Below are 21,187 nucleotides of genomic sequence, written 5' to 3'. Positions count from 1 at the left end.
ACTGCTTGGCATGCACCAGTCATCCGCCTCTTGGTTACTGCAATAATGGCGCCAGGCTGATTTGTTGAACACTGGAAGGCGTTCGACTGACTCACTTGACAATGCCTGTGGAATGTGGCAACACAACCAATAAATAAGACAAATATTTAAGAAAGCGCTGCAACAAATGAGATCACCAGATCTAAACCATACTCAACCGATCAAAGCTTTAAGAACACGCCCGTTTTTCCAGTTTTGACTGAAATTTAAGCAGTTTAATGTTTCAATGTACTCTGCAATTAAAGCAGAGAATAAATAAACAAGCAGTCATAGACTGGTACTTACGAAGTCGTCAACTTGACCTCTGACTTTGTCTAATAAAAGCTCTGTAGAGAAGGTAGCGACACAAACTATAAGTTTCTACAATGATTCTGTACCAAACATTCAAAAATTGAATGTTTGACCTCACTGTGACCTTGACCTTTGACCGATTTTGACCAAAATCTAATCAGCACTAGCCATCACCCTCCTGAATCACGTGGTGTAATTTGACATTGGGAGCTTCTTCCGTTCTCGAGTTATCGTGCCTACAAACAAACAAACAAACAAACAAACAGAAACGGAAGTCATCAATATACTTACGAAATCTAAAGCAGTCATAGACCGGTACTTACGAAATCGTCAACTTGACCTCTGACCTTGTCTAATAAAAGCTGTCTCTCGAGAAGATAGCGAAGCAAACCAGAAGTTTTTACGATGATTCTGGACCAAACCATCAAAAATCGTAACGTCGACTGAAGCAAAAATCTCCATTTCTCCACGCAATTATTTAATATTATTTTATCAAAGTCACAAAACCGTAATATTCGGCCATCCACCAACAATCTTTACATAATCCGACGGCTCAGCGAGCCAGGCATTTGACGATAACCTTTATTGGGATAAAAAAAAAGACTTTTAAACACCATGTTTATCGAAAACACCTTCAGCACGCACACGGAAAACCTTTACGTGACAACGACGCGTCTGCTCCAGCGCACTGCATCACCTGACAACCCGTGAAATATTTTTTATACAATCTTAAAACGTCTCCAAAACATCCGATTTTACCAGAATTTCGACAAGCGAGTTTTAAGCGTCCTAAGCGATCGCAAAAACCGAAGACAAAATTAAAATCGAAGTTAAAACGAACTCGTAACGTCGAGCGAAGCAAAAATCTCCATTTCTTCACGCAATTATTTAATATTATTTTATCAAAGTCACAAAACCGTAATATTCCGCCATCCACCAACAATCTTGACATAATACGACAGCTCAGCGAGTCAGGCATGCAACAATAATCTTTATTGGGATAAAAAATGACTTTTAAACACCATCTTTATCAAAAACACCATCAGCACGCAGACGGAAAACCTTTACATGACACAACAACACATCTGCTCGAGCGCACTGCATCACGTGACGAGCCGTGACGCGTCGAATTAAATTTTTTTTATACAATCTTAAAACGTCTCCAAAACATCCGATTTTTACCAGAATTTCGACAACCGAGTTTTAAGCGTCCGAAGCGATCGCAAAAACCGAAGACAAAATTAAAATCGAAGTTAAAACGAACTCGTTACGTCAAGCGAAGAAAAAATACTCCATTTCTCCACATGAATTTACGGAATTATGTTTGACCTCACTGTGACCTTGACCTTTGACCGATTTTGAGCAAAATCTAATCAGCGCTAGCCATCACACTCCTGACTCACGTGGTGCAATTTGACATTGGTAGCTTCTTCCATTCTCAAGTTATCGAGCCAACAAACAACCAAACAAACAAGCAGTCATAGACTGGTACTTACGAAATCATCAACTCTGACCTTGTCTTATAAAAGCTGTCTCTCGAGAAGGCAGTGACGCAAACCAGAAGTTTATACGATGATTCTGTACCAAACCATCAAAAATCGAATGTTTTGGATGTTTGACCTCACTGTGACCTTGACCTTTGACCGATTTTGACCAAAATCAAATCAGCGCAAGCCATCACCCTCGTGAATCACGTGGTGTAATTTGACATTGGTAGCTTCTTCCGTTCTCGAGTTATCATTTTTTGGATGTTTGACCTCACTGTGACCTTGACCTTTGACCGATTTTGACCAAAATCTAATCAGCACTAGCCATCACCCTCCTGAATCATGTGGTGTAATTTCACATTGGTAGCTTCTTCCGTTCTCGAGTTATCGTGCCTACAAACAAACAAACAAACAAGCAGTCATAGACTGGTACTTACGAAATTGTAAACTTGACCACTGACCTTGTCTATTAAAAGCTGTCTCAAGAGAACGTAGCGACGCAAACCAGAAGTTTCTACGATGATTCTGCACCAAACCATCAAAAATCGAATGTTTTGGATGTTTGACCTTGCTGTGACCTTGATCTTTGACCGATTTTGACCAAAATCTAATCAGCACTACTCATCACCATCCTGAATCACGTGGTGCAATTTGACATTGGTAGCTTCTTCCGTTCGAGATATCTGTACCAAACCATTAAAAGTCGAATATTTGACCTCACTGTGACCTTGACCTTCAACCGATTTTGACCAAAATCTAATCAGCACGAGCCATCACCCTCCTGAATCACGTGGTGTAATTCGACATTGGTAGCTTCTTCCGTTCTCGAGTTATCGTGTCTACCAACAAACAAACAAACAAACAGAAACGGAGGTCATCAATATACTTACGAAATCTTTAGATTTCGTAAGTAACAAACAAACAAGCAGTCATAGACTGGTACTTACGAAATCGTCAACTTGACCTCTGACCTTGTCTTATAAAAGCTGTCTCGAGAGAAGGTAGTGACGCAAACCAGAAGTTTCCACGATGATTCTGTACCAAACCATCAAAAATTGAATGTTTTGGATGTTTGACCTCACTGTGACCTTGACCTTTGACCGATTTTGACCAATATCTAATCAGCGCTAGCCATCACACTCATGAATCACGTGGTGTAATTTGACATTTGTAGGTTCTTCCGTTCTCGAGTTTTCTGTACCCAACCATCAAAAATCGAATATTTGACCTCACTGTGACCTTGACCTTTGACCGATTTTGACCAAAATCTAATCGGCGCTAGCCACCACCCTCCTGAATCACGTGGTGTAATTTGACATTGGAAGCTTCTTCAGTTATCGAGTTATCATTTTTTGAATGCTTGACCTCACTGTGACCTTGATCTTTGACCGATTTTGACCAAAATCTAATCAGCACCAGCCATCAGCCTCCTGAATCAGGTGGTGTAATTTGACATTGGTAGCTTCTTCCGTTCTCGAGTTATCTGCACCAAACCATCAAAAATCGAATATTTGACCTCACCGTGACCTTAACCTTTGACCGATTTTGACCAAAATATAATCAGCACTTGCCATCACCCTCCTGAATCACGTGGTGTAATTTGCCATTGGTAGCTTCTTCCGTTCTCAAGTTATCGTGCCAACAAACAAACAAACAAACAAACAAACAAACAAACAAATGAATCACTCATGGAGTGAGGAAGTTGTCGAAGTTGTTTGAAAATTTATTATTACTTCATTGCAGTCACACGGATACAGCACAAGAAACAGCATTTACAGTTCAGTCAGTTGCCATCATGAACAACATTCGAATGTGGAATGTGATATCAATGGTTTAAGTCAAAAACTCCATCATCACCTCCACCTCCTGCACATAAAAACAAGCAAAATTCTTACTGAAAACGGAAAATTGACACACCTGCGTGATGGTAACGTCATACTGGATTGGTACGATGTGGAGGGCCTTTCATTGTTAATAAAACTGGCCTGCACTGCAAAATAATACATCACGTTTGCAGAATAGTGCCATTGGCACCTGAGCGCGATAGACAAATTTTCGGTGTCAGGCGAACTATTGAACTGGAACAGCCACAACGAAGGCCTGGATTTCTCATGAAAGAGTAATATCTGAACTACATTCTCACCTAGTTTGAGCCACATATCACAAAAATTGATGGAGATACGCGCTTTCAAAAATGGCCAAATTATCACACATTTTTGCTGATGGGATCCAGAATACAAACCGGAAGTTGATCAAATTACGTCAGCTAATGGCCAATCGTATGTTTTGCATTCCCTAAAAGTTTGAGCGAAAAATATAAAACTTTAGAATTTTAAGAATTTTTTTTGTCATGTAAATGAGCTTTTCAATGCAAATTTCAAACATTTTGTGACGTTACAATCTGGATCCGATCCAGTTGAAACATGGCAGGGTGAAAGGTATTATGACCCTACATAAACACATTAAATATCTAAGCAATTGAACAAGAAATGGTGGAGAAATGATTTTTTGAAATTTCGTCCCATGTAAATGATTGGGATTTTTTGAAACTTTGTGAATTTTTCGTGACGTCATCATTTGATCCAGGTTCACCCAAATTTATAGGTTCACTCCTTGGGTGATTATCTTTCATGTCAAAATGTTTCGTGGACATATACACAAGGACGGCTGAGAAAATCGATGCACATAGAGACACACACACACACACACACACACACACACACACACACACACACACACACACACACACACACACACACACACACACACACACACACACACACACACACACACACACACACACACACACACACACACACACATACACACACACACACTCTTAACTGTACAAAGTGACAGAAGTTGTCTTCGACAACTTAACAAGCAGTCATAGACTGGTACTTACGAAATCGTCAACTTGACCTCTGACCTCGAATAAAAGCTATCTCTTGAGAAGGTAGCGACACAAACCAGAAGTTTCTACGATGATTCTGTACCAAACCATCAAAAATCGAATGTTTTGGATGTTTGACCTCACTGTGACCTTGACCTTTGACCGATTTTGACCAAAATCTAATCAGCACTAGCCATCACCCTCCTGAATGATGTGGTGTAATTTTACATTGGTAGCTTCTTCCGTTCTCGAGTTATCTGTACCAAACCATAAAAAAAATCGGATACTTGACCTCACTGTGACCTTGACCTTTGACCGATTTCGACCAAAATCTAATCAGCACTTGCCATCACGCTCCTGAATCACGTGGTCTAATTTGACATTGGTAGCTTCCTCCGTTCTCGAGTTATCGCGCCTACAAACAAACAAACATACAAACAAGCAGTCATAGACTGGTACTTACGAAATCGTCAACTTGACCTCTGACCTTGTCGAATAAAAGCTGTCTCTGGAGAAGGTCGCGAGGCAAACCAGAAGTTTCTACGATGAGTCTGCACCAAACCATCAAAAATCGAATGTTTTGGATGTTTGACCTCACTGTGACCTTGACCTTTAACCGATTTTGACCAATATCTAATCAGTGCCAGCCACCACCGTCGTGAATCACGTGTTGTAATTTGACATTGGTAGCTTCTTCCGTTGTCGAGTTATCATTGTTTTGGATGTTTGACCTTACTGTGACCTTGACCTTTGACCGATTTTGACCAAAATCGAATCAGCACTAGCCATCACCCTCCTGAATCACGTGGTGTAATTTGACATTGGTAGCTTCTTCCGTTCTCGAGTTATCTGTACCAAACCATCAAAAATCGAATATTTGACCTCACTGTGACCTTTACCTTTGACCGATTTTGACCAAAATCTAATCAGCACTATCCATCACCCTCCTGAATCACGTGGTGTAATTAGACATTGGTAGCTTCTTCCGTTCTCGAGTTATCGTTCCTACAAACAAACAAACAAACAAGCAGTCATAGACTGGTACTTAAGAAATCGTCAACTTGACCTCTGACCTTGTCTAATAAAAGCTGTCTCTCCAGAAGGTAGCGACGCAAACCAGAAGTTTCCACAATGATTCTGTATCAAACCATCAAAAATCGTAACGTCGACCGAAGCAAAAATCTCCATTTCTCCACGCAATTATACCTTAACGTAACTCAAAGACGCGTCTGCTCGAGCGCACTGCATCATGGGACAACCCTTGACGCGTCGAGTGAAATATTTTTTATACAATCTTAAAACGTCTCCAAAACATCCGATTTTTACCAGAATTTCTACAAACGAGTTTTAAACGTCCGAAGCGATCGCAAAAACCGAAGACAATATTAAAATCGAAGTTAAAATGAACTCTTAACGTCGAGCGAAGCAAAAATACTCCATTTCTCCACATGAATTTACGGAATTATGTTTGACCTCACTGTGACCTTGACCTTTGACCGATTTTGACCAAAATATAATCAGCACTTGCCATCGCCCTCCTGAATCAAGTGGTGTAATTTGACATTGTTACCTTCTTCCGTTCTCGAGTTATCGTGCCTACAAACAAACAAACAAATGAATCACGTGGTGTAATTTGACATTGTTACTTTCTTCCGTTCGAGTTATCGTGCCTTCAAACAAACAAACAAACAAGCATTCATAGACTGGTACTTACGAAATCATCAACTTGACCTCTGACATTGTCTAATAAAAGCTGTCTCGAGAGAAGGTAGTGACGCAAACCAGAAGTTTCTACGATGATTCTGTATCAAACCAACAAAAATCATAACGTCGACCGAAGCAAAAATCTCCATTTCTCCACACAATTATACCTTAACGTAACTCAACGACATGTCTGCTCGAGCGCACTGCATCATGGGACGACCCGTGACCGTCGAGTGAAATATTTTTTATACAATCTGAAAACGTCTCCAAAACATCCGATTTTCCCCAGAATTTCGACAACCGAGTTTTAAGCGTCCCAAGCGATCGCAAAAACCGAAGACAAAATTAAAATCGAAGTTAAAACGAACTCGTAACGTCGAGTGAAGCAAAAATCTCCATTTCTCCACGCAATTATACCTTTATGTGACTCAACAACGCGAGTAGGGTGAATATACTGGTTCTGGCTCACTTTTCCCCCATGTAAATGAATGGGGGATTTTCAGCGATTCCCTTTTTTTTCCCCTAAAAATAAACCCCCTTTTTATCCCAAGGTATATTTATTTGTCTCCCCTTTTAACCTGGAGGTTGAACCTCATTGAATTGAACACCTGGGGGTTGAACAGCTCACTCATTGAACCTATAAAGATTTGTTCATTCTCAAATTCCTTCAATAGTTTAATTTTCTTTGCACAATAATCCCCATCTAAAATATTGACAAACAAAACATTTGAATCTTTATATTTTTTAAGATACCCCTTTTGTGCCATTACGAAATGATAAACTTCTCTTAATGCTCTTGTTTGACCACCTCCTGAGCCACATATCATTTTGAGATTATAGTAAATTGTTTTTTCATTGTTCAATTGATAACCATCAAAGTTTTCAGTCCATTCAAGGATATTCATTTTTTTCTTTACATCCTCTAACTTACTAGTTCTTAAATTGATTCGCTTATTTGTTTTATTTACCTTTGTTTTAGTTATTTTTTCAATAAGACTTATTTGATATTTTTCACATTCATTATGTTTTCCATTTATATACCAAGACTGAGATTTTCTCCACTCTTTAGTTTGATTAATACTTGGTTTAACCATTTATATATTGCGAAAACACGCGGCGGTAGCCCTTAAAAAACCCTAACCCATCTTCCCATCGTTAAAACACAATCTATTCTATTCACTCTATCATACAATATCCATATGGAACACAATCTATTCCATTATCTAAAATAAATCTCTTATCATCAAAGGCTCCTATGGCTTTTTATTTACTTCTTCACTATATATGTTATGTTTATAACTTCTTATTGTATTCATTTTCCTATATTCTTCTTTCTTATTCATCAAACAATTATAACAATTTCTAAAAGTTATTGATTTCTTTATTACATATTTCTTTATTCCCTTGAACCTCTTATCAATCTGATCAGCATACTTATAAGCATATGCCTTTGCTCTCAATCCAATAAACTCACTCATTACTTTTCCACCCAACTCATCCTTAAACTTACCAATAACCTTTTCATTCTTTTTGGAAAATAACTCACTCTTCTTGCTGAAATCACTTGTATCATATACTCCAATATTTTTCTTCATATCTTCATAAACATCATCAGTTTTTATATCTAGGATAAAACTATCAGTGTCCATATACAACAATGAAACATTTTCACCATACTCTTTCTTTAAGTCATTATACAAATAATCATACATCAATATCTTTGATAAATCAAGAACTGCTGTTCCAATATAAATTGGTTTATCCATTACAATACTTTCCTTTTTCATATGAATTGCAGAAAAGTTCTCTGAAAAAACCTCTTCTCTCTCAAAACTTGGTTTATTTATCAATCTCGAAGCTTCTTTCCAAGATGTTGCGAATCTAATGTTTTGCATGTTTCTAACATTTTCCATAGTCTTTCCAAATACAGCATTATTCATTAATTTATAAAAGTCCCCTTCAAATTTTACTTTTGTATTTGCTCTCATATCTGTATTGAATTGAATATACTTTTTCACCCAAGGACTTTGTTTAAATTTTAAAACTATGAATTTTAGCTACTCTCAATCCTTCTCTCAAAAACTGTTTTAAGCTTCTCTGATGCAAAACATATCCCTCTTTATCATAGAATGTTGTTAATAACTTTTCTGTTGATTTACCTTTAATATTAAAACTTTTATGATAATCACTTAACCATTCTTTCTTTGGGGTTTCTTTCTCACATGCAAAATGAAGATCTTTATGCTTATTATGAAGATCACTCGGGTACCTCAAATCAACTTCAAAATAATAACCTTCTTCTTCGTCATTCAATTCCTCTTGAGAAGAAATAACAATATTCATCAAAGCCTTTTCATAATCCTTTTCTTCCACCCACTCTAATTTACCATAAGGCAGAGATTGAGACATTGCCCATCCATACAAATTATTAGCATCAAAATACATCAAATAATTACTATCTTTTTCACTATCATAATTTGGAAGATATTTATTATTTGCTTTAGCATATCTTTTTGAACATACTTGTGATATTCCACCTCTCTTGGACTTCTCAATCATCAAAAGCATATCAACATCACTGATTAAATCTATATCTTGTTTTGTCATTTTCAACATTGCACTCCAAGCTAAACCAGGAGCTGTGAAATAGTGGGCAGGGTCTAATCCATAACAATTTTTATTATGACAGAGTGATCTAAAAGCTTCAAACACATCAGCTAACAATAAAACATGTTTTTAGATATAAATCATGATATTCTCCAAGGTTCTTTATCTTAAATAATTTCCATATTTCTTGTGCGTGTTTATATTCCTTATCACTTATCTCTTCTTCATAAAGGTTATTATAGAAACTTTCTTTTGATGGAAGTTGTGTTTCTTTAAATCTCATAAATGAATCCATATAATCATAAGGATAAATTCCCTTACTTGTAAGAATTTTCTCTTTACTTTGAATTTCATTCCTTGTTTGAATTTCCTCTCTCGTAAGAATTCCTTCTTTAATCAGAATTTCATTTTTAATCAGAATTTCCTCTTTAGTTAGAATTTCATTCATTGTTCGAATTTTCTTTATAATTAGAATTTCATCTTCAGTTAGAATTTCTTCATTAATTAGAGTTTCCTCTTTACTTTGAATTCTCTCTTTAATCTGAATTTCCTCTTTAGTGAGAATTTCCTCTTTTGGAAAGAACGAATTAAGATTTGGAAAAGAGTCCGTGGAGCTTAGATTTGATGCGAGGAAGGCTGGTGGTGTTCCCATAAACTTGTAAGAATCAAGAAACCGAATACGAGTTATAGGTTTTGTGAATATCATTTTTGTAAATGAAATATACTTTTGACTTGTGTTTGTTATGGCAGAAATATTCCCTGGTGTTTTTGAAAGTTCATTTATAAATAGATGTGTATCATAGTTGGCGCTGTTGTGAAGAAAGACTGGAATAAAAGAAGGTAATTTATAATTAAGATTACAACAGGAATGAGCGGGACCTCTATATTTACCAGTAAGATGACAATGATCCCTAACTTTAGACTCCTTAATTTCCCCCTCACAAATATGACAGATATTGTTCTTTCTAAACTCTAATTTTTCTTCTTTGGTTAATTTCATCGGTTCATTTGTTTCTTTCATTAATTTAGTGAGTCTTATACAATCCTTTTCTAATCGTTTTACAAACTCTTGTGAAGCTTTTTTTCCACGATAATGTTCAAGTTTGTTATACTTTTCTCCAACAGATGATTTGATATAATAACAGAAACCACAAGGAATATGTTTTTGATATTTATTTGTATATGATTCTTTTGGATTAGGAGAAGCAGTATTAATCTTTTTAAGGATACACTCAAAATCAGCGTATATCACAAATGGGTGCATGATAGATTTATTATAATCTTCAAAAGAAATCTTTTCACCAGGTTTAGGCATTGTAATTACAGCTGATTTATGATTACTACAATATTTTGAATGTTGTTCTCATCGTTCTTTTGTATGAAATGAATTAAGACATCGCTTACAAGGATATATTTTGTTTGCTGTTCTGAATACCTGAGAAGAGATTAATCTTGATAAATTATTGATGTATGTGTAATGTGAATTCTTTCCAACACTAAAATATAAAAGATCAATGTGTGTTTCTTCATTTTTATAGTTGTTTGAAATTTTTAATATTTGAACTTTGTTTGTATCCGTTAATCCATATACATTAATAGAAAGATTATTCTTTTTCTCAAATTTAGGAATATCTGTTAGTGGCATTGGGAATTTAAAATCTTTAATGTCCAAGGTATTCTCATATTTCATATATTGTTTTACTCTTTCTGAATTACATTTTGGTGGATGTAAGTGAGCAAGAACAGACCAGAGAAAACATTTATTATCATTGTTCTTAATATTAACAACTGCCTTCTTTAGTTTTATTTCTTTTGGTAATTCAATATAAGAAGAAGCTTTAAGAGGGTTTGATTTTAGAATGTGTATATCTAAAAAGATGATTTTTTTTAATATTGAATCCACTTCCTACCACTGTATTATCAACATCCTCCTCTTGTCTTGATAGTTCTTCATAAACCCCACGATTCAAAAAATCTTGAAATGATGTTATAAAATGAAGATCTGTTCTCATATAAGGAGTTTGTTCTTCATCTTGTCTTTTCATATTCATTTTCACTCCCATATAAAACTTTAAAGTTTTCATTTCTTTTAATGTCTTTTTAATAAATTTTTCAACATCGGGTTTCACTATTTCAATTGATTCAGCTATTGATGATGGACCGGGTTCTCCAAATTGAAAAATCCTTATTTTTATATGTCCTTTAAATGCCCCATCAGTGTTTTCAATATAATAGTCTCCCTTTACTTTAAACTCATTTTTCTTGTGTTTTTGTGATTGAAGATGTTTATTAAAACTACTCTTCAAAACATCCTTTGAACAGATATCACAATGTTTTCTTTCCAACTCAAGAGGAGATATTTTATGAAACAGATTAAATGTGTGTTTGTTGGTTCGGAGGTGTTTTCTATAATGTTTATATTTGTGATTACAAACATCGCAGTATGTTGTATTCACCATATTTATATAATAAATCTTTGCTTAAACTAAAATTTTCTTGATGAAAATTTCGTTTATTTTACAGGTGAATCTGTGCTTAAAACCATTTTATCCTCCAACTTTTTCACTTAATAAATACAATGTTTCAAGACACAAAAGACAAGTTTCAATCAATCTCTTCATTTGTTAAAGATACTGAGAAATATGTCAAGGATGTAAAATTGAACAAAGATAAATATAACAACTATTGGATAAAAACTATTATGGTAAATAATATGAGTTCTTCAATTTCCTTCAGTGGAAGGGCTTTTAGTATACCTGGTAGAACATCAATTAAAGTATCTCTAACAAAAGTTTCTCCTCTCCTTATAGTAATATATTCAAAACTAGAAAAAGCAATGAAACAAGAAAAAGTATCAAAAAACAAAAACCTTATGGATGAAGCTTTAGAAAGAAAAGATAAGACCATCTGTAATATGCAAGGAGAAATTTGTATTTTTTCAACAACCCTAAAGATGTAAATCCTGATGAAATAAAGGATGTTAATATATCAGGTGAAATGACATTTCGTTCAATAGTAATTAACGATCATTTTAAAATTACCTTTAATATAAAAAATGTTGTCGTTGAATCTGATAATGAAAAAAGTATATCGATATCGATGGTAATATACAACTGAAAGTATAGATGAATTTCAGTTTAAGTAAAGTTTTACTTTATAAATATGCTAGACTTTCCTGATTCTCCATATGACAAATTTGAGAATTGTCCTGCGTGTGAAAGACGGGGATTAAACACAGAGTCAAAAGCCTATAAACAATGTATATTCTGTGATTATCTTCTAATTAATGATAATAAAAAATATAAAAAGGAAAATAATTCTTTTAGATTTACACCAAAAATGAATTACTTTACAAGATTGATTAGAGAAATGAATGTAAAGTATGAGGGTGATAACACACCTTTCCTTACAAGGGAAGAAACTGAACGTATAAGAGAAATGTTCAAAGGATTGTTGTTGTATATTATTCATGGATGTAATTTTCAGGGAAATATCAACATAAGATATTGTATAAATAAAATAATGGATTATCTTGAAATTAAACCTGAACTTAGGATAAAATATAGAGTTTCTAAAAAAGCCAATAATAAATTAAATAACCTGTTTTTCAAATATATAAATGAATGATTTTTTACCTATTTGGGAAAATAAGATAAAATTTAACAACCATAAAAATCTCCCAAATTCATTAAGATGTCTCATAGTTGGTTCAAGTGGATGTGGAAAAACCTGCTTACTTTTAAAAATGCTCCTCACTCCCAACTTTTTAGATTATGATAATTTAATAATTTTCACAAAGTCGAAGTTTTCAACCAGAGTATCAACTACTCTCACAAGGTTTTAATGCTGGTCTTCAAAAAGAAGATATAATCGGTTTATTTAAACGCCAAAAAACCTAAATGATTATAACATTGAAGATATAATTCAACTATTTTGTGATACACAGAGATGTAAAAAGAAATCAAATCCTATAACTTGTATTCTTAGTGATAATACGGATGATATACCGTCTCCCCAAGATTTGGATAAATCAAAAAAGAACCTCGTTATCTTTGATGATTGTGTTAATGAGAGAAACCAAACGGTAATGGACAGCTACTACACAAGAGGGAGACATTCTTCTTGTAATTGTATTTATCTTAGTCAATCGTACTTTCAACTTCCTCGTCGTTCCATCAGAAACAATGCTAATACTTTTATTTTATTCAAGTTAAATTCAATAGATATCAATAATTTTTGGAGAGATAATTGTTCTACATTATGTAGTAAAAAGAAATTTGAGGATTACATGAAGCACATGACTGAAAAATATAAATATATTGTTGTGAAACAAGATGAGATATTAAGGGATATATTTTTTGTTTTATAAACAATTACATATATAAATGACAACTATTATTATAAATCTTGTAGGTAAATCTGCTTCTGGAAAAAACTTTCAAAAATCAAGGTTATTGTGTAGTACAAATGAGAATATTGTAAATTTACTTAAAAAACACCCCGTGATATGCATTGTATCAACAACAACTAGAGCAATAAGACCTGGAGAAGTAAAAGGTGAAGATTATCACTATATTTCAGTGGAGGAACATATGCGATTGAGGAATGAAGGCCAAATGTTTGAGGAGGTTTCTCTTGGTACAACAAAATATTCACATTGTAAGAGTGAGTTAAGGAAACTAAAATCTGGTGGTGTTGGGATATTAGAAACTAATCCAGAAGGAACGAGACAAATTATTAAACATCTGAGTGGAGTGAAGATTTTATCATTCGGTTTTGATGTTGATGAAGAAACTCAACGCAAACGTATGAAAAGCAGAGATGCAAGTATTAGTGAAGAAGAAATTACAACTCGCATTAATGTTAATAAAGAATTTGATGAAATATTTAAAGAAAAGGATTTATTTGAACACATCAACTTGAATGATGAAGAAAAGGAAAATTTCCCTGTTGATCTTTACAATACATTAAATTATATTTTACAATAAATAAATGGATGCAAAAGAAAGAGCAAGAAGATTTAAGGAACATCAAGAGTTGGTTTCAAAAGTTGTAAAACAACAGGAAGACATAAAGAAGAAATGCAGACAGAAACTAACGGGCGAAGAAGCATTTGAAAGAAAACAAGAGAAATTTTTTAAACCACTTTTAAAAACTTCCCAAGAAAAAATGAAAGATATTTCCACAGTTCCCACAGTAGAATATACTCCTAAAAAACTTCAAATGTTAAAAGATTTCAGTCAAATGACGGAGGAAGAATTAGAGCATTTAGGAGAATTAGAATATGATGATGAAGGTTTATTTCAACAACTGGAAGAGATTAATCAACCCCCTGATTATATTGTGAATGCTGTTCAAAACAATGAATATTCAGCGGATTCAAAAACCAAAGCAGGACTCATTCCAACAGAACAACCAGCAATATTTCATCTTGTTCAAGAAAAGGTATTGATATTTAATGATGAATTAAGGTTCTTGGGTTCTGCTCAACCCCCTGTTTAACTAACTCCGAGATTAATGTTTCTTCTCACAAAAGATGGAAGACAAGGTTCAACTGTGAGGGATGAATCAAAGTATATTGATAAACCATTGGATATGGAAAATAATGATGATAGAGTATATATTGATCTGCTGAACACTCTAAATTATAAGGTTATTCTTTCTGGTAAAAGTAGGAAGAATGAGAAGGAGAAACACATTATTCAGGCTTTAAGTATCCTTGGTTCAGGTGTTAGTTTTCTTCCAAATGACCCATCGCAATTAGTTAATAGACTGTTGTTGTTGTTAGGCAGTAAGAAGGCTGGAAATAACAATTGTTTTAATGAAGCATCAGCCATTTTAGACCAGTTGATGAACATGAAAATAATTAATAAATCTCAATATAAAGACATTTTATCTCTTATTAAATAAGATGAGAAGCACAATCCTTAGTTTCAATTTCACAACAAGTGACCACACATCTTCATTCCCATACCCACTACAACTTGACACAACAAAAGACTATGAGGCATCTTTATTGTCCATGGAAACTTAAAATACCTTATTTAATATAACTGATAAAAATGACAAGTTTAGTTATAATCCCGGAAGTGGATACAAAACGATAACAGTCTCACCGGGAGCATATGAGATTTCTCAAATATCTTCCGAAATTGCTCGTCTTATGAAAGAACAGGGTGATGAACCAAAAAATATTGTTATAAACATCCAAAAACATACTTCAAAATCAACGATTAAAGTTAAAAATAACAACAAGGTTGATTTCACAATTGATAATTCATTTAGAGAGTTATTGGGTTTCTCCTCAAAAAAGATTGAAACTAATGGGACGTTTTACAGTGATAATGTCATTCAAATATCCTCAGGAATAAATTCGGTGTTAATTCACTGTGATTTGATTGATGGTGCTTATAATGATGGAAAAAAAAAAATACAATATTTTCATTCAGCGCATACTCAACCCCAATTGGTTATAAATTCAATATGGAACCCAAAAATTTGGTTTATCTACCTGTGTCAGGAAAAACCATACACAGAGTAAATTTTAGGATAACCGACCAAGATAATCGTGTGATTTCTTTTAATGGAGAAGTTATATCCATCAGAATTCACCTACGTGAAGTTTTCCAATAAATAAATACGATGGTTATTGTGAGGAAACACGAGTTGGGAAAATATAAAATAATTACAGGGGATGGGATGTTCCTTTCCCCATACTACAAGGGTGAAGGTATGTATCCTGGTAGAGGATACTATAAACCTAAGAGACAAAGGGGTGTTGGACATCAATTTAGAGGAGATGGGATAATTGATACTCTCATGGGTATTGGTTCAACTATTCTTAAACATAAAGATCTAATTGGTTCAACTGCTTCTGCTGTGGGAAATGTAGCAGGTGCTGTAAAGAGTATAAAAGATGCTCAGAAGGAATCTCATAAATTACAAGCAATAAAAGAAATTAAGAAAGGCAAAACTCAGTTGTCCCCCCAAGAACGACAGAAAATAATTCAAATACTTGGATCAGGGTTTCAAAAGTTTTAACATCTTTTTCCTAAATAAATACAAGTATGGAAGCAATTGATAGTATCTATGATTTGGATGATACTATTATTATCTCAAACTCCACTAAAAAAGAAGATTACTTCAAGGTAAATGCAATAACTGGAACAGACTGGAATACGAATGGTACAAAAAGTTTTGAAATAAATAATCAACAAACCTATTTGAATCTCTCCGAAAGTTTCTTGTTGTGTAAATTTAAATTCACTAAAGCTGGGAATAACACAAACGCTACACTTGTAAATGATTTCTTCTGGAAAATGTTTGATAGTGTGCGTTTGTATATTGGAACACAAGAAGTTGAAGTGGTTGATTATGTCTCTGCTGTATCTGAAATGATAAAATTTACACTCTATACATTCAGTGATAGAATGGGAAAGGGGTCTGTCGAAGGTTTTATTCCTGATATGTCAACGGGAACAAACACAGACCCTGGATATATTCAAAGGAAAGGAGCGTATAATGATGATACAAAAGCAGAAAATAGTTTTACTGTGGCAGTTCCTCTTAAAGGTATATTTGGATTTTGTGATCATGATAAAGTTCTGTATGGTCTTAAAATTAGATTTCAACTACAAAGGAATGATAATGAAAATCGATTGCTTTTTGGTGTTGCTAGTGCTTTTGGTGATCAGAATAAATTTGTAATTGAGGAAATGAGTTGGTATATCAGTGAATATACTCCTAATCTTAAAACAGAAGAGATGTTGAATCGAAGACTTAACTCAAAGAAACCACTCAGTGTATCATACCTCAAAAGAAGATGTCAACACGTTAAACTCAATCAAACTACTTACACGTGGAATTTGGGTGTTCTGGAAGGAAAGCCACGATATCTGTGGATCATTTTTAAAAAGCCAGATGGTGATACTGCGACTGATAAGAATAATGCATTGAGTGATAATGCTAAGGTGAAACAACTTCGCGTTTCTCTTGATGGAACATTTTATCCACGAGATAGATTGGAAATTAATTGGGAAAAAAATGATTTTGCTGAAGCATACAAGTCTTACCAAAAGGTGTGTGAAAGTAATGGAAATAAAGAACCTATTTTGGATATGACAGCATTTAAAAGTTTGTATACCATCTATGCGTTTGACCTGAGCGCGCAAAAGGAAACTATAAAGTCTAATCGAGTGGATACTTCCCTATACATTGAAAGAGGAGAGAGTGAAGAAGTTGATACATATTGTTTGCTTTTGGAAGAAACAGAATTGCAGATTAATACAGATAATGGTGTGATGATTAGTCTCACATAATTTTTTGTTAAATAAATGAGTGGCAAAGTACCAACTGGGGTATATGTTAATCAAATCAATCTTCATAAACTATCATCTTGTGTTCAAAATCAAAAGCCTTGTACGATTAACGTTAATACAATTCAGAGAAAAGGAGCTGTAAGAATTGATGTTTTGCTCACAAGAGAGACGAGTGGAGGATTTCTCCCATTTCTAATTCCTTTATTTGCTGGTTTAAGTGCGGTTGGAGCATCGACGGGTAGTATTTCAGCAGCGGTGAAAACTGCCAACGAAAGGAAGGCTCAACTCCAGGCTCAAAAAGAATTGGAAAGACACAACAAAGAGTTGGAGAAACAAATTAGTGGAAGTGGCGTAATTGTAGATTTTGCTGAAAAACTTGAAGGTCTGCCTGATAAAGCGAGATTGTTAGTTGGAGATATGCTTTCTTCTATTGCACAAGCAGGTGTAAAATTAACGAAAAGAGGTAATGGATTATATCTTTCTAATAAATAAATGAGCATTGATGAGTGGTTGGAAAAATTTGGAAAGAATACAACATCAAATTTACAACTTGTCAAATATTGTAAAAATTAAAAATTAATAATGTGGTTATTTGTATGAGAGATGAATTAACAAATGTGCCGAAACATACAAAGAATATTATTATGAACTTAGAAGATAATAATGGGAATGGTTCTCATTGGGTTTGTATTTTTAATAGTCAAGACAAATATTATTTTGATAGTTTTGGCCTTCCACCACCTGTTGAAGTTATAAAATTCTTACAGAATGGTGTTTATCAAACATTTCAAGTCCAAGAATTAAATTCCAAGTGTTGTGGTCAATTATGTCTATATGTGTTATTTCAACTCAACAAAAATAAAAAAATTTATGATATTATTTTTAATCTAATATAAATGACTTATGTTGGTAAAGATGGTTCTATCTTTGGTGTATCTCAAGAACTGGATATTGATTTATCAAATTATTACACAAAGGCACAGGCTGAACGACATAAATATAATATAACCAAAAATATTAACATGAAAAATGCTTTTAAATTAAAAAATTATCCAAGCCCGACTGACGAGAATGACTTGGTGAGATTAAGCGATTTATCACAATATATATCCTTAAATAAAACGGCTGTGTATTCCAAAGATACAGAAGTGTTGATATTATCTCCAGGTCATACAGAATTCACAGTTCGAATTAAAATAAATTTTTATAAAGAAGGGCGTATCATTTGTATGAGAATAGAACAATGGGGGTATGATATGAATGATTTAGGGTATAATTGGTCATTTAAAATTAACCTCGAAGACCTGGAACAATTAAATCAGTCTCCTAAGGAAGAATATTATCCACTTGGTATCGAGAATGAGTTTTGTGGGGCTACGATAAGTAAACAACAAATAAAAGAATTTAATAAGGGTAAATATAATAATGGTTTTGCCCTTGTTTATCTCATGAAAACAGAAAAAACAGGATTATATGTAATAAGTAAGGAAATACAAAATGATTTAACTATGGGAAGATGGGGAGGTGTTTCGTGCCATAATATTATTCTAACATATATTTCTAATACATAAATGACAGCAAGAAGGCTTCAAGAAAATTATCATTTCTGTGTCCAAGCATACCTTCAAGAAAAGGGTATTCGGTATTTTAATAAATATGTTCTACAACATAAGAATGAGGTATTTTCAATAAAAGATTGGCATTATGCTGATGTTGATAAACCGACAACTTTAGATTTAATTAGAATGTTAAATAATGAAAAAATTATAAAGTTAAGAAAAGGTAAGGCTCTTTTAGAAATTCAAAAGAAATTTTATTGGTTTCCTGTTGTAAAAAAAATTATTTTCGATGCAGGAATAACAAGAAATCCTGATGAATATATGTATAATATTCTATGGGGTGTAAGCGATTCAAGGATAGTAAGGGATGAGGAAGGAGTTGAAGAAGAGAGGGAAGAGGAGGAAAAGGAGAAGGAGAGGGAGAAGAAAGAGAAGGAGGAAAAGGAGAAGAGAGAGAGGGAGGAAAGAGAGAGAATAAATAAATATTATAGTATGGAAACCAGTGAGATTCAAAAAAGAATAGGGGTATTACAGAAAATAACTCAACCCACCGAGGAGGAATACAAAGAATTAACAAGTCTATTTGCAATACTTTCGACAAAACTATTGGCATCGACAAGCTATTCATTTTAATTCAAGTTTTTTCTGAAATTAATGGAGGAGAGAGTGAAGGCATTTCTAAGGATTCTTTATGTTTTAAAAATTAAGATTCAAATGTGCATGTTGGAAACTAAAAAGGTTTTTGCACTCTGCAGGAATTTTTCTCATAAATAAATGAGTTATTGTCTCAAATGTAAAAAGAAAACTAATACTAAAAATATTTCATATATTAAAAGTAAAAATAACAGGGTTATACAAAAAGGTATATGTTCGGTGTGTGGTTCAAAAAAAAATCAATTTATCTCCAAACACAAACTCGGAGGAGATATACAAAAGTTTTTATCAGGAAGTAAATTTACAACTACTGGAATACCAGGGGAATTACATCTACCAGGGTATTCTTTCTGTGGTCCAGGCACAAACTTGGATAAAAGATTAGATGAGGCAGACAATCCTAAATCCTGGAGTCAGCCTATCAATAGAGTTGATGAAGTGTGCATGAGACACGATATTGATTATGGGAATACCACAACGTTGGAAGTAAAGCATGAAGCCGATAGAGAAATGTTGTATAATTTGTCTCTGATACAAAATCCAACCTTGAGAGAAAAAGTTGATCGGTTCATTGTGAAGAAGATGATCAGTGCTAAATTGAAACTTGGACTTGGAAATTCAAAAAACTTATAGGCTCTAATGATGCCATTAAGACTGAAGAGCAATTAGCTGATGAATTACATCAACCAATATTCACAAAGTTTCAGAGAAGGAAAGTTTATTCCAAGGAAGTTGATTATATCTGGTCTGCTGATTTGATTGAACTCAATAATGATAAGGGGTACAAGTATGCTTTAACCGTTATTGATTTGAGGAGTAGATATGCGTGGGTTGTCCCTTTAAAAAACAAAACAGGTAATACTCTTATGTTAGCTTTTCAACAGATATTTAATAAAAGTAAGAGAAAACCTAAAAAATTGTGGACTGATGAGGGTGGAGAGTTTTATAACAAGACGTTTATGAATTTTCTAAAAAAATAACAGTATTACATTATACAGTACCTTTAATGAAGGGAAGGCAGTTGTTGTTGAACGTTTTAATCGTACCTTAAAAGAGAGACTATATAAAAAATTCACACAACTCGGTTCACAACAATGGTCATCTTTTATTCAGGATATTGTGGATAAGTATAATGACACGATTCACACGTCAACAAATATGAAACCATCAGAAACATTTACAAAATTAAAATATGAAAAAGAGATTAATGTCAGAAAACCTAAGTTCAAAGTTGGTGATATCGTAAGAATATATAGGTGGAAATCTCATTTTGAAAAGGGTTTTACTGAACGATGGACGAAAGAACTTTTAAGATTGTTGATGTAATAGATACGGTTCCTTGGACTTATAAAATATATGATTTGGAAGGGGAAGAGATTTTAGGTTCATTTTATTCACAGGAATTACAAAAGACAAAACTAAGCAGATAATATCCATGGGAGCAATGGGTTGTCCCTTCACTCCCTCCGACTATACACCTTTGTGGACACTAGAGGAACAAGTCCGAGGTGTATTACAGTATATAATGTGTGTCAAGGGGGACGATCTTAGATCTGTGAACCCCAAACACAGAATCCTCAACTGAATAGTCAAGGCTTAACTTTTGTTTGTTGATGTGTGTGTGCGTGTGTGTGT

The 21,187-nt window shown here is 33.9% G+C and overlaps 1 protein-coding gene across 1 annotated transcript in view; it reads right to left on the bottom strand.

Annotated features, from left to right (window-relative positions):
- Nucleotides 1-21,187, bottom strand: part of LOC147030891 (pyruvate dehydrogenase (acetyl-transferring) kinase isozyme 2, mitochondrial-like) — an 81,296-nt gene that overhangs the window by 1,111 nt on the left and 58,998 nt on the right. The window contains exon 12 of the mRNA XM_085875431.1: nt 1-105. This exon is cut by the window's left edge and continues 1,111 nt beyond it. Within this exon, the coding sequence (XP_085731557.1) occupies nt 1-105 (105 nt within the window). The remainder of the gene's footprint in view (nt 106-21,187) is intronic.

Source organism: Eptatretus burgeri, chromosome 3 (assembly GCF_056783735.1).
Source record: "Eptatretus burgeri isolate ZD-2024b chromosome 3, Ebu_testis_v1, whole genome shotgun sequence".
Taxonomy (NCBI): domain Eukaryota; kingdom Metazoa; phylum Chordata; class Myxini; order Myxiniformes; family Myxinidae; genus Eptatretus; species Eptatretus burgeri.
This window is presented reverse-complemented; position numbering and strand designations above follow the sequence as displayed.